Genomic DNA, 13,621 nt, shown 5'->3' with positions numbered 1-13,621 from the left:
ATCTCCCATAGCACGGACCCCACCCCCACAGACCCTAGGCATGTGGTATGCTAGCTAATGCTGAGAGATGTCTGTGTGTCTCCAACTTCACTGGAACAGGCAGACAGAACTGTGTCAGCTTAGGGCTTTTTGGAGCTAATCAACAGGTCACCTGGTAATGTCTCTCTGTTCCTTCCTTGGAAAAAGCTGTTTAAGAAGAGCTTGAACTAATGAGGGAGGCTTTTGTTTTGTTGATGGGCTGACAAATGCTGTGCTATCAGCTCCCTCCCCTGTAAGGTTTGCAGACAGTATGATGAAACAGGGAGAGGGAGATTGAAAAGCTCAGGATCATCAACAGATGCATGCACTGCACATGGCCCCTTTGCCTCAGAGAGCTACCTGAGGGTTAGGGTCTGGCAACACTCCTGCCCCTTGAGAAGCAAGTGGGGAAAAGCCTGGGATGGTGCAGGTAGGGTGGGAGTTTATACCCCTCCCTAATCAGAGTGTCGTACCGGGGTCTGGCCATGCCCCCCCCCCTCCCCAGCTCAGCAATGTGGAAAGAAAGGGAGGGCTGCTCTAGCACCACCATCCCCGGCATCTAGCTTGAGTCACTGCAGGCATGGGCCTGCATTTCTTAGTACAGAGGGAACGTTTGGACAGTTGCAAACTGGTCAGGCTTTTTGAATATCTGTCCCTAGCCCTGATGTCCACATCATTTTGCATACTACCTCCAGCACAAGAAGCACAAAGTCAGTAGGGCATGGTAGAAACTCACTACTGGAACAGACAAACCTTCTCTAGGATGGCCAAGACTTGGAAAGCATCTATCAACTACTCACAGGGCCTCGCCAACACTCTTGTTCCTGACAGAAAAACAGGGCAAAGGATTCAAAATCAGATTCCTTCTAGCAGGTCCAAAACCTTCCTCTAGACCAATAGAGGAAGGATCCCTATGAGCAATGCCCCATTTAATGGAAGAGAGGGCAATGTTCTAGCTGTCTCTGGCATTCTTCAAAAGTGGGGAAAAAGGTCATTGCCACTGGATGCGTACAGACATTCATTTCTACTAGCAAGAATATCTCCAAAAATTCTTACTAGAAGAAAAAATAACCCAGGAGCAAGACAGCGTCTGGCTGAGAACCCCCTGCTGTTCACTCACCAACTTACTATCAGGAACCCAGCCACTGAATCCCCAGGTGTTTTAGGCCTGTGGAATCCAAACAGTCTCTAGACACAGCTTTTGAATCTTGGGGCAATGTTACTAGCTACTGTTTAACAACTATGTAGGTAGTTGTTGGAATGAAGGATATTTTCGCATCATTAATGATATGAATAATATCCCTACATTTTTCTCCAATACAGAACAATATTTACACACACTTCTGTCTTTTCTGCGATATTACAGACAATTCTCTCACTTTCACCTAGTAATGGAATGAAAGAAGACAGAGCACCAGTAAGAGAGAAGCAGAATAGCAGAGACTGTGCTTAAGGTACTTATACATTATTTATTCTGTGTAGAAAGAATAATGTGTAAGTTTACAACTACTCCCACCCTCTTGCAGTCAAGGTCCTCGCTTTCCTCTCTTACATGGCTTCTGACTCCATCACAATAAAGGACTCCATGAGAGATGTTATATTTAGAGAGATGGAATTCTCCTGCTGAACCCACGGAAGAACTGCACATCCTCTATACTCCCCCTATATAGGCCTTCCAGTAAATGAATCCATTATTTATGCAGGTACCCATCCAATCCAGGCCTGTTTTTCTCTACTGTCAAAGAATGAAGAGCTGCCTAAAGGATCTCTCTTTGGCAGTGGAAACACAGTTGTGTTACTAAGCTTAGGGACTTGAAAACATGGAAATGGGTCAGGGAAGTAACCCTGTTTAGGGAATGCAAGAAAAACAAGGACAGAGGGAAGGAAAGTAAAGTCCCTTTTACAAGGTATTTTGGATTACAGAAAGTTTTAATTGCATATCAGCTCAAATTACATGTTGAAAGTCACAGAACAGCTAGTAACCAATTCTACCTGAGGGGAAGTATTTCAGTTCACAGTAGGATGTATACATTGAGAAGCTATTTGATGTGATATAACTCAGTGTAACTAATAATTCAACAGACTTGTTAAAATAATCCATACTGCCAAAAGGTAATTATAGAAAATTATGGCACTATAACAACACACCTAGTTGTGGTGTCATACTTTCTGCATGTCTCCATATGGCAGAACTACTTGTATACTAGGGCTGTGTGAAGCTTCAGGTGCTGATTTGATTCAGAGGAGATTCAGCTCAATTTGGTGGCCAAATCTCCAAATCTGAATCGAATCAGGGGACCAATTAAAAGGTCGAATTGATTTGAAGCTCTCTGAATCAATTCGGAAAAGATTCGGAGAGCTTGGGCAATTTGGGCAGTCCCGGCTTGCTGTAGCAGGGAGCTGGACCTAGACTCCATGCTGATAAGTAGGGGGCGGGGGAGCTGGAGGAGGCAGGAGGGGACCATGGGGGGACCCCTGTCAGGCCACATCCCCTGCCTGCTCCCTCAGCCCCCCTGAGCAACCTCTGCCCACTCTCCCAGCCCCCCCATAGCTGCCCTGCCCCCCAGCTGCTGGGCCTTTAAAAAAAAAACACGAAGCCCTGACTTATCAGCTGCAGCCTCAGGACTTCTGGGGCCTTGTGGCAGAGACCCCCATGCAGCATGGGGCAGTGGGGGGCAGCAGGGATTGTCCCCCCACCTGGCAACAGCTGGTGAATGGGTTTTTTGTTTTTGTTGTTTTTTTAAAGAGCTGGGAGCTAGTAGAGCAGGCAGGACAGCCAGAGAGCGGGCGGGGCATGGGGCAGATTCAGAGATATGGCCAATTCGACGGTGGGTGAATCTCTGAATCAGATTTGGCCGAATTGATCCAGGACAGTGATTTGAATCACTGAAACGAATCACTGTCCCCCATATCAGCCAAATCTGAATCCGAATCGAATACTAGTTGCTTTGCACAGGCCTACTGTATACCCTAAATCAAGTCCCTTCACATAGTGCAATAGTCTCCCCTTCTGTAAAATGGAGGTAATGATATTTTCCCTCCTTCACTGGGTGCTTTGAAAGCTATAAGCGAAAAGCACTAAATAATGGTATCTGTGGAAGTCAGATATCCTATACCTTAGTGCCACTGCTGCAGGGAGGCTTTTTACTATATGGTTACTGCAGAACTAGCTCTGGAGTTCTACTGCCCTGGAAACTTTCCACAAGAGAGCCAGCAGCAGTCCTGGGCCACTGCTGCAACAGACTTGTGAAACCTTATGGCCCATCAACAAAACTGACCTGAGGTCATTCAATTCCCAGTCACACGTTGGACAATACAGAATATCCCATTACAATGTCTACTTGATAGGCCTTATCCTGAGAGAACACTAAAATTACATGTGTAATTCAACTAAAGTTTTTAAGATCCTACTGACTGGTGAACTGAATCAGGTCAAAATTACCAGAGAGAAACAAAATAACAGGAAACCATGCAATCCCCTCTGCTGTCTCCCTCCCCAGACACCACCCCCACATCCCACATACAAAAACACTTTTTTTTGTAGCTTGAGATTTCTCTGTACCTTACAGATCTTGTATAATGATTCCTGCCCGTCTCCCTCGGTATCTTTGAAATAATCATGTGCTGGAAATGTGCGATGAATGTCTCGTGTAATCACACTCTCTTGCACAGAATCCTGTGAAAGAAAAAGAAATCAAGAGTATTAGCAAAGTTACAGTGTAATTAAATATGCAGAATGTAAAATCCAAACTGCAGTCAACATGGATCTATTTGCTTACTCTCTCTGACTCAACTGTCAAAAATGCACTTAAAAAAAAACCCAGACTCAGCTTTGATAACCAGATGACAACTGCATTAGCAAGAGCAACGTGGCAAGTTTTGTCCTTCAGCCTTAGAGTCCAAAAGCTTAAATTTTCGTTACTACTTTAAGACTTGTAGGAAACAATCAGTCATTTCACTGTAGCTGATTTTTTCCTGGCAAAATTTGTTATTATATTTCTCTGAATGCCAAGAAAACAGAATTAGAATACCTCTAGCAACCTCAGAGATGCAGATCTTCCACATGCATCAAACAAGCACAAAAACAGTGCTGTGTAATTACAAATTAAAAATGCTAGTTTGATAATGACTGCTACTTGATAATTTTTAAAACTTAAGATTTAATCATCTCAACTAAAAGTAAAAAATAATTATACTACTAGAATCCACAGCAAACACTCACTAATATTCTCTCTCTTTCAAAAAAGCAAAAGGAGAGTCTGGGCGACTATTTGTCAGGTAAGTCCATGCTTTCTCTTGCTACCAGAATATCTTTCATTTAGCTGCATTTTCACGCTGGCTAGTAATTAGACCAAAAGAACAGAGACTGTTTGAAAAGCTGTTTATCAGGCAAAACCAACCTTTAAAATGCTGCATGTCGGTCTTAAGAAAAGTTTAGAGAATGTATCAGGCAGTTCTAAGCAGGCATTGATGCTATAATTACAACAGTAGGATAAACATTCGTCTCTTGGTCATGTTACATTTTTAATTAAATCTTTGAGGATGAGGGAAGAGAACAGTGTCCTGACCTGGATTATAAATTAAATTTTATTTTTTGTGACTTTTTAGGTAAAATTTCACAGAACCAAAGTATGTTACATAATGTGAAATGGAAAATAATTCCTTTAAAATACATTTATTATAAAACTGAACAAAAACCTGTATTCACTGTACAGGAGGTTCTAAACTCTGGGGCTAGAAAAAGAAATTGTGATCCTGAGCCATCTACACAGCTGCCCCCAAATCTCCCTACTTTAGGACAATCCTTAGGTCTCAGAGACTCTGTAATAAACCCATGCCACCCACAACTATGGCTGCTAGTGTAAGGGTAAATCAGATCTCCACATGCAACCCTAGCTACAGTAACAGCCTCCTGGAGGCATTCTCAGCTGATACACATGAAAACATCCTGCAGACTATTTAAATCTGCATCTAAGTTTTGGAATGGTGCCCAATCCTCTGCATGATTAGGAGAGCACAAGACACATTTGTATGCCTCCACTCAGCTGGCTTGAGCATTCATATACAGCTGAGAAGGCTTCAATTTTACGGAGGAATAATACAGCCAAACATAAAATGTCAAGCAAGTTCGTAACTTGTGTGGAGGACAACTTTCTGGTCCAGAAGGATGAGGATACAAAAAGGAGATCATCTGTCTTGGATCCTGTCCTGACCAGTAGGGAAGAATTGGTGGAGGATGTGAAGGTGATGGGGAACTTCAGAGGAAGCAATCACAATGACAGAATTCACGATCCTCAGATAGTTCTGCTGACCTCATGCTTTTTCTAAGATACTAGATTTCAAAGGGGCAGATTTCAACTGACTCAAGGAGATAACAGGCCTGGACCAACTGAAGGATACAGGTGCCCAGGAGGGCGGGAAGCTTCTGAAGGCACAGTATTGGAAGCCCAACAAGAGGCTATTCTGACATGATGGACACACAAGACGAGTGGTAAGAGACCAATGTGGCTGCACAAGGAGATTCTAGGATGCCTCCAGTGCAGAATTGGGCAAAATGCAGCCCACAGGTCAGATGCGACCTGCCAGGCCATTCTATCCGGCCCGTGGGGTCCCTAAAACATTTAGAGAATTAATATTAATCTGCCCTGGGCTGCCTGTAATGTGGCCCTCGATGGCTTGCCAAAACTCAGTAAGTGGCCCTCCACCCAAAATAATTTCCTGCCCCTGCTCTAGCGCAAAAGAAAAGCATTCAGGCAATAGAAAGATGGGCAGGTCACCAAATAAGTATACCAGGAAACAGCAAGAACTTGTAGGGATAAAATCTAGAAGAAAAAGGTAAAAAATGAGCTGCCCCTGGCAAGAGAAGTTAAAGACAACAAGAGGTTCTATAAATATCTTGGCCAAAAAAGAAAGACCACAGAAGATACAAGTCTACTATTTAATAACCAAGGTGAACTTTAATCAGAAGATGCAAATAAGGTGGAGCTATTAAACAGCTTCTTTCCCTCAGTCTACACAAAAAAAGTTGTACTCAGAGAGCGAATAACACTTATTTGGATAAGGAAGGGGCAAGTTGAAAGATGAGATTAAAAAAAAAAATAGGCAGAGAGCTTTTGATGTTTCTGAATAAATTCAAGTCAGCAAGGTCTGATGAACTTCAGCCCAGGGTACTAAAGGAACTGGCAAAAGATCTGGATTTCAGAGCCATTAGCAATAATATTTCATGAAATTGTGGGAGATAGGCAAGGTACCAGAGGACTGGAAAAGCGCCAACATAGTACCACTCTAAAAAGGCAAAAAGTGGGGCCCCAGGAATTATAGACTGGGTTGCCTCACCTTCATACCTGGGAAGTTACTGGGAGCATATCATAAGGGAGTCATTGGCAAGCATCTGGAAAAGGAAAGGCTGATAATGACCAACCAGCACGGATGTACTATGAACAAACTGTACGAAACAAATTTGATTTTCTTCTTTGACACAATAACTAGGTGGGAGAATGAAGGGAATACAGCAGACTTTAGCAAAGCTTTTGACAAAGTGCCACATGTTCTTCTCATAAACAAATTGGAGAAATGTGGGCTGGACAAAAACTTGCACAAGGTGGATCGACAGCTGGCTCAATAGCCACAAGCAAAAGATAATCATAAATGAATCCATGTCAGAATGGCAGGAGGTTTTGTGTGGAGTCCCACAGGGGTTTGTCCCTGTGCTATTCAGTGGGTTTATTAATGACCTCGATACTAGAACAGGAGAACTTCTTGAGCAAATCTGCAGACATAAAACTAGGAAGCACTGCAAATATACTAGAGGCCTGGTGTGCAATTCAGAAGGATCTTGACAGATTGGAAAGCCAGCCTGGTGCTAACAGGATAAAGTTCAGCGCTGACAGATGCAAGGTGCTGCACCTTGAGAAGAATGATCAAAGACACAAATACAAAAATACAAAATAGATGACATCTGGCTGCAAGGCAGCGCTAGAAGAGGATCTAGGAATTTTTATAGATCAGACTCAACATGAGTTTGCAATGTGAAGCAGCTACACAAAAGGTAAACAGGATTTTGACTTGCATCAATAGGAGGTGCAAGATACAGCAAGTGGTAGTGCTCCTTTACTCAACACTCGCTAGTCCTCATTTGGAGTACTGTGTACAGTTTGGGACTCCACATTTTAAAAAGGATATGAGGAAGCTAGAAAGTGGCCAGAGGTGGGCAACAAAAATGATAAAAGGCTTGGAAAGCCAGGCATACAAAGAGATGGAAGGAAATAGGCATATTCAGCTTGCAGTACAGACGTAAGAGGGGACATGATATAGCTGTCTTCAAATACCTGAACGCCTGTGTAACAGGAGCCTCAACCCCTATTATTGAGAGAGAGTTCATGCAATAGAGTTAAAGGGAGGTAAAGCCTCAATTTGCAAAAGCTGCAAGCAACTAACCTAGAGCAAGCTGCAAAAGAAATATGCTACAGCAGGGGTTGGCAACGCTTTCGGGCAGTATCAAAAGCACCCCAACCTCAACTTGTAAAATATTAGCATGCCGGGGTGGAAGGCGGGGGAGTGACGAGGGGCCTGATCTCTGTTGTGGCAGCACAGCCCAGGCCCCTTCTCCACCATCCGCCCCAAGGAGTGCAGGCCAAGTAAAATGCCTTTGCATGCCATGATCTGGCACATGTGCTGGGGTTGCCTATGCCTGTGCTACAGAGGTAGAGCTTCAGACAAGCTAGGTGATGGTTGCAGCACAGCTGGGCAGACTGCTGATGACAGTAATATATAACCTCTGCATCCAGTTAACAGATTAAGAGATCAAGTGACTGGAAGGGGGCAAAGCCTAAGATAGGGATGAGCAAAGTCTGGCCCACAGGCCAAATCTGGTCAGCAGTGAACTCAATTTCCCAGCCACCCTTGCGCATGACTGGGGCTGGGCTCCACGGAGACCCTAGCTGCAGCTGCGCTGTGACAGTTCAAGGCTGAGGTTGCCAGGGAGATCAGCCCCAGGCATGCTGGCAGGGCACACAGCAGAGCCAGGGCCTTGAACTGCAATCTGTAGCTTGCATGCTCTGGGCATGGGTGCGCAGGCAGGGGATTGTGGCTCTGCACTGGCTCCTTGCAGTCGTAACAACCTAGTCTGGAGCAGATGCAGAGCTGCTGTCCCCTGCCTGCATGCCCTTGCCCAGAGTGTGCAGGCTACAGATCGTGGCTCTGCCCTGGGTCCAAAGCAAGCTGCCCCCATCACAAGATCCCAGAGGCTCCAGAGCAGCCCCTGCCCTGCTCTGCCATGTGCCCTGCAGTGTGGCTGGGGCTGGTCTCCATGGCAACCCCAGCCTTGAGCTTTGAGGCAGCTGTGGCTGGGATCTCCATGGAGACCAGCCCCAGCCATGAGGGGAGGAGCTGCTATTAAATGGAGTCTGGCTGCTGGCTGGATCAGGCATTTTGCCCACCCCTAGCCTAGGACTGTATAAGCCTGGCTCCTGGCCTGAGAGGAACATTTTGGCTCAGAGTATAGAAAAAAAGGCAAGCTTCCCGAGAAAAACTGCAAACTGAAGAATTCACAGACAGTAAGGTACCTTGAGCAAGTGGGAGCCAGCGAAGAGCGGAGAGGGTTTTGTCTGTGGTAAAGGTATCTAGAGAAGTTTTGTAATTTCAGTATTAGGTTTATGATTTATTTATGTTGGCTCCATTTATTTATGGAGTGGCCAGTAGGGGAGCATGGAGACCACTAAGGGTGCCCAGTAGAGGGGTGCTGTGCTGATTACAGTAACTGTAGAGCAGCACCCCTGCAAAGGCACTAAGGGTGGCTAGAGAAAGCGCTGGGTATACTCTGTTTGAGACAAAACGGATATCAGATTATTACAACTAAGGGGAGCTAGAACTGCTCCATAGGCCACCCTGGGGAGTGCTAGGGTACCCTGACTAAAATGGGCAGTGTATAAGCAGGTATGTCCAGGGGGCATTCACCCTATGAGGATACCAGGGTACCTAGAGAGGGCACTGTGTGCACTCCATTTGGGACAGAGTAGGCACAGGGCAATTATTTCCAAGAGAAGCTTTGACCGCTCCAGAGGATACTTCAGGAGTACCAGGGTAGCTTGTCCATGACAGGCAGAGTGTAGGTGTCATGCCTTCCAGGGGGTGCTTACTCTGGACTGCTATGGCCTCTGAGAGTACCCCTTGAAGCCAGTCTGGGATTAACTTCTAAAGCAGGAGGGGAGCCTGAGAAACCTCCCACACTGAGACCACAGACTTTTTGGTCTCACCTTTCCTGGTTCTCTGTGGCTCTGACTCAAGGAATCAGCCTCCAGTTCTGCTCCTGAGAGAGAGATTTCACCTCTTCCTGGGGCAACCCAGTGCAACCCCCAGTTCCAAGCAGCACAGCAGACTGTCTTCAATAAAGGCATTTATTGGGACAAAGGCTACCCAGTCAGAGGTTCTCCATTCTCTCCAAAGGAGTTAAGTAGTCCCTTTGTCCCTAGTTTAGTCCACATAGCCCTGAGCACCCCCAAAAAATACTCAGCTATCCCTTTCCAGCTCTCCCAAGCTCCTTTACTTTTCTCAGTTCCCAGATTCTTCTGGCCATGAGCTGCCAAACTGCTGTCTTCCAACCTGCTCTCCCATTGTAATGGTTATCTCCTGGACACCTCCTGGATGTTGGGCATCTCACTTTTGATGATATGTCAAAGCCATTTAAAACTCTGCTGATGCTAAAGGTCTATCTGGCCTCTCTTGGTCCTGCATGTAGCTGGACCTGGCTCTTAATCCTTCATTTTTTGTACAAAGGCTAATAAGTTGAACTGAGTCACACAAGTTTATAACAATGTGAATAAATTTAACACAGGAATATCACAAGAGAAACTGTAGTCCATCATAGCAGGCAAGCACATCCAATGCACTGAGTAGAGTAGAGTGAGGGCAAGCATGCCTAGGGAGAAGGCTGAGTCTGAGACATGCACACTATGGAGAGGGCTAGAAGGTTGAACCTGAGTCAAGAGCATTGTGAATGGAGCAGCCATGAGAGGAGGTTGAGAGTTCAGGGAGCAAACTGTCCAGAGTGAATGGAAGGTAGGCAAGTTGGCTTGGAAGGATAGCGTTAAGATGAGAAGCCCAGAGGACCTGGTTAGGGGTAGAAGCCCTAAGGTGGATGACAATTATAGGCATGAAACCCTGACACAACTAGTTGTAAACTCACCAAAACCTGAAATTGAGGGCAGGGCCTGATAGGTAAATCAGAACTCAGTTACAATCTGATAGGGCCAAAATCTGGTTGGGTCCAGATAGGCTATAGAATAGTGAGAGAGAACTGAACCTGGGATGCCAGCAGGCAGCTACTTGCAGGGTTCTCCTACAATGATTGCTGATTGGGCCAGATAAACTGCCTATGATAAGCGGGGTGGAAGAAAGCACCTATACGCAAGCAGGGAACTGCTCTGATGCACTGGAATTCCAGCATGTCAGAGCAGACTTAATTTATCAAGTCAGCTGGAGCGTGGCAACTGCTGTGCTCCAGCAGCCTCCTGTGGCTCAGGTACCAGCGTCCCCACTCAAGCGCCCCTGACACCATTTTTAAGCACAAGGATGCTGATACATGAGATACGGCAGTGCTTTAATTAGAGCAGCTATCAGAGTGCCAAGAGCCACTCTAATTAAAGTGATGCCCCCACCCCCCCATCCCCAAAGCGTGTGTAAAAGTGCCCTCAGGTGCCACTCAGGAAACTGAGGCCAGCCTCCCAAATTATAATAACTAACAGCAAGGGTGTGGCAGGAAGGATAAAGGGAAGGTAGCTAAAAGGCCAGAAGGCATAGTAGGCTGGGCTAATAGCCAGCCTGCTACAGACTTAGTTGTAGTTCTGAACCTGCTACAGACTGCCACAAAGGAGAACACCTTTTCTCTTTTGTTGCAGAGAGCAGGACCCCAGGCTACAGGCTTGAAGCTGCAGCAAAGTAGATTTACATTAAACAACAGGAGAAACCTCTTCACGGTTAGAACAGGGATGCAGTGGAATGGACATCATAGGGAAGTTGTGGAATTTCCATCACTGGAGTTTTTCAGGAAGAGATTGGATAAACAGTGATTAGGGATGATCTAGGACTAGCTATGCCTAGGAGTGCTCTGTAAAGAGCAACAATGAGAAGCCCAAGAGCCACCCTTACCCTCAAGCTCCGCAATACTGATTGCTTGGAGATAAAAAGAAGAGCTCTGCAGCCTGAAGCAGGTGAATACTGAAGAGTATTACACTTAGCAACAGGAGAATGAAACAGAGCTCCACAATCTGATTTAGTTATGAAATAATATTAAAGGATCTGGGGTAAGATTTATAGTGGGGATTCAAAAAAAGGAGTTCAGGCTGTCCAATAAGAGAGTCTGATGTGGTGGCTTGCTGTCCCCAGGTTGCAGAGCAGAATGGAAGGCGTTTAGTATTTCTCATGCTTTCAGGCTTTGTTGGTTGCCACATGAGACCAGAAAGGAATTTTTTTCCCCTCTTGTTGCTATATGTATTAGGGTGTTTATATTTTCCCCCAACCCACCTCAGAAGCATTGGGTTTTGACTGCAGACAAGGCAGGAGATTTTGACTGGGGTATGTCAATGCTCCTGTTCAGCCTAAACCCAAAGGTTCCTGCCTAGAGGGTCTTGCCCTTCTGCTCAGGTCAGACCAATCACCACATCTGGGGTCAGGAAGGAATTTTACCCTGTGGTCAGAATGATATGGACTGTCGGGGTTTTGCTTTCCTCTGTGGAAGAAGGTATGGTCCTTTTCCCTGAATCTCTTGAGGACAATTTAAAAACCCTTGAAGCACCAAGACACTGACCACCATTGTCCCCCTGCTTTACCTAGGTCAGTTTAGGGTGCCATACCATGGAGCTGTGTAACACAGTTGATTACACAGTTGTAGTAATAGGTTAGAAAGCAATTTGTATGGGATGGATAGAAATGATCCTGCCACAGGGTTGGACTAAATAACCTCTAGAGGTCCCTTCCAGCCCTAGTTTTCTATGATTCTATGCAACTCTGCACAAATGCAGTCTAAGCGTAACTTCTTTCCTAACAGAGTTCAGCAGGCAGCACAGACAAGGCCAAAGTGCGTTTTAAACCTATATTTTAGCTCACTTCTTGGTTCTCTGCTCTTATTCCCTTGCTGTACATCTTTTGTATCCTCTCACTATTTTATATCTTCCTCCCCACTCCACCCAGCACTTGGAACAGTCTTCTAAGTCTTGAGTGGCAAAGGTATTTGTGTTATCATTTATTGGACCAACTGTACAGATCTTTTCCAACTATACAGTTGGTTTGATAGAAGATATCACAGAAAAAAACCAATTGCCTCTCTCATTTCCTCGACCATTGTGGCTACTTCACCACTCCAACCCTACTTTCAATTATTGTCCAAACAAGTCTCTCCCTAACCTTTTTTTCAAATCCCTTCTTAAAACCCATTTCTTCTTTGAATACTTCCTATACCAAACTCCCCACCAATCTCCAAACCCAGAGTTTCCCAACTCCCATGCTGCAGCCCGGTACACGCTAGCTGCCAGACCAGAAGTCCAGAAGTGACCGGCATACTGCGGACTAGCAGCCAACCCTTTACTCAGTATAAAAAAGGGTTGGCTGCCAGTCCGCAGTATGCTGGTCACTTCAGGTCTGCTGGTCTGTGGTTTGCCAGCCTGTGGTCACTTCCAGTCCAACGTTTGCCAGTCTGCAGTCTAAAAAGGTTGGGAACAACTGTCCTAATCCTCAGGGGTCTAAAGAACTCTTTTGCCTTTAACTAAGTTCTTCAGAAGAGGGACTATAACCTCTGTATCTTGAAATGCACAAAGCATGTTGATTTATACTAAGCATTTCTAGGGCAGCCATCAGTGTGGTATCTGACAACTGCACAATAATTGTAGAAGTAACTGACCAGGATTCATAAACATATAAAGAATAAAGAAAAAAAATTAAAATAGTAATAAAAATGTGTAAACACTGTTTCTTAATAAGACCGTCCATCTAGCCTGGATATCCAGCTGCATATCTTCTCCTTCTCTCTCCAACTCTGCCCCCACATTTTAATGGGTATTTTCATATATTTAGCTCTCCAAAAAAGTGAGGGAATAGGCTTTCAAGTACAAATAAGTTAGGGCAAATTATATAAACTGCAATCCTTTTCTTGTTCTCTTATTCAGAATCTATTAATTTGATTCCATTTGTTATGTAACCCCTTTCATGCAAGTTCAGTTCAAGAAGTTAAAAAAAGATCACTGAAATAGCTCACTACAGCTTTCTGCTAGTGATTAAAGCAAGTCAAGTGGCAATTCTGTCCAACCATTAGTGTTAACAATCAAACTCCTGTTCCTTGACATTGAGAATGAAATTCTGAAGTATAGTCATCATATTTCTAACTCGTATTGAAAACAACTTCTTTTATAATAAGAACACCTGGTTTTGTACACATTCTTTATAAAATGCTGAATCCTTGACCTAAGATCATGATGAATCACAGGAAAATGGTAAAGAAAAATTCCAGGACCTCAGAAAAGATATTCTAATCACTACATCTTATTCAGAAGAAGGCAGTAAATCAGGATTTGGTAACAGTTAAAAGGTGTCCAATATTAGGGCATATTTCAAC

The 13,621-nt window shown here is 44.7% G+C and overlaps 1 protein-coding gene across 3 annotated transcripts in view; it reads right to left on the bottom strand.

Moving 5' to 3' along the window:
• Positions 1–13,621, bottom strand: part of RABGAP1L (RAB GTPase activating protein 1 like) — a 462,175-nt gene that overhangs the window by 183,435 nt on the left and 265,119 nt on the right. For all 3 annotated transcript variants that reach the window (XM_019530871.1, XM_019530872.1, XM_019530870.1), the window contains one exon: positions 3,581–3,694. In XM_019530871.1, coding sequence (XP_019386416.1) covers positions 3,581–3,694 — 114 coding nt within the window. The remainder of the gene's footprint in view (positions 1–3,580; positions 3,695–13,621) is intronic.

The sequence above is a fragment of the Crocodylus porosus genome, unplaced genomic scaffold, assembly GCF_001723895.1.
Source record: "Crocodylus porosus isolate Cpor-Errol unplaced genomic scaffold, CroPor_comp1, whole genome shotgun sequence".
Taxonomy (NCBI): Eukaryota; Metazoa; Chordata; order Crocodylia; family Crocodylidae; genus Crocodylus; species Crocodylus porosus.
This window is presented reverse-complemented; position numbering and strand designations above follow the sequence as displayed.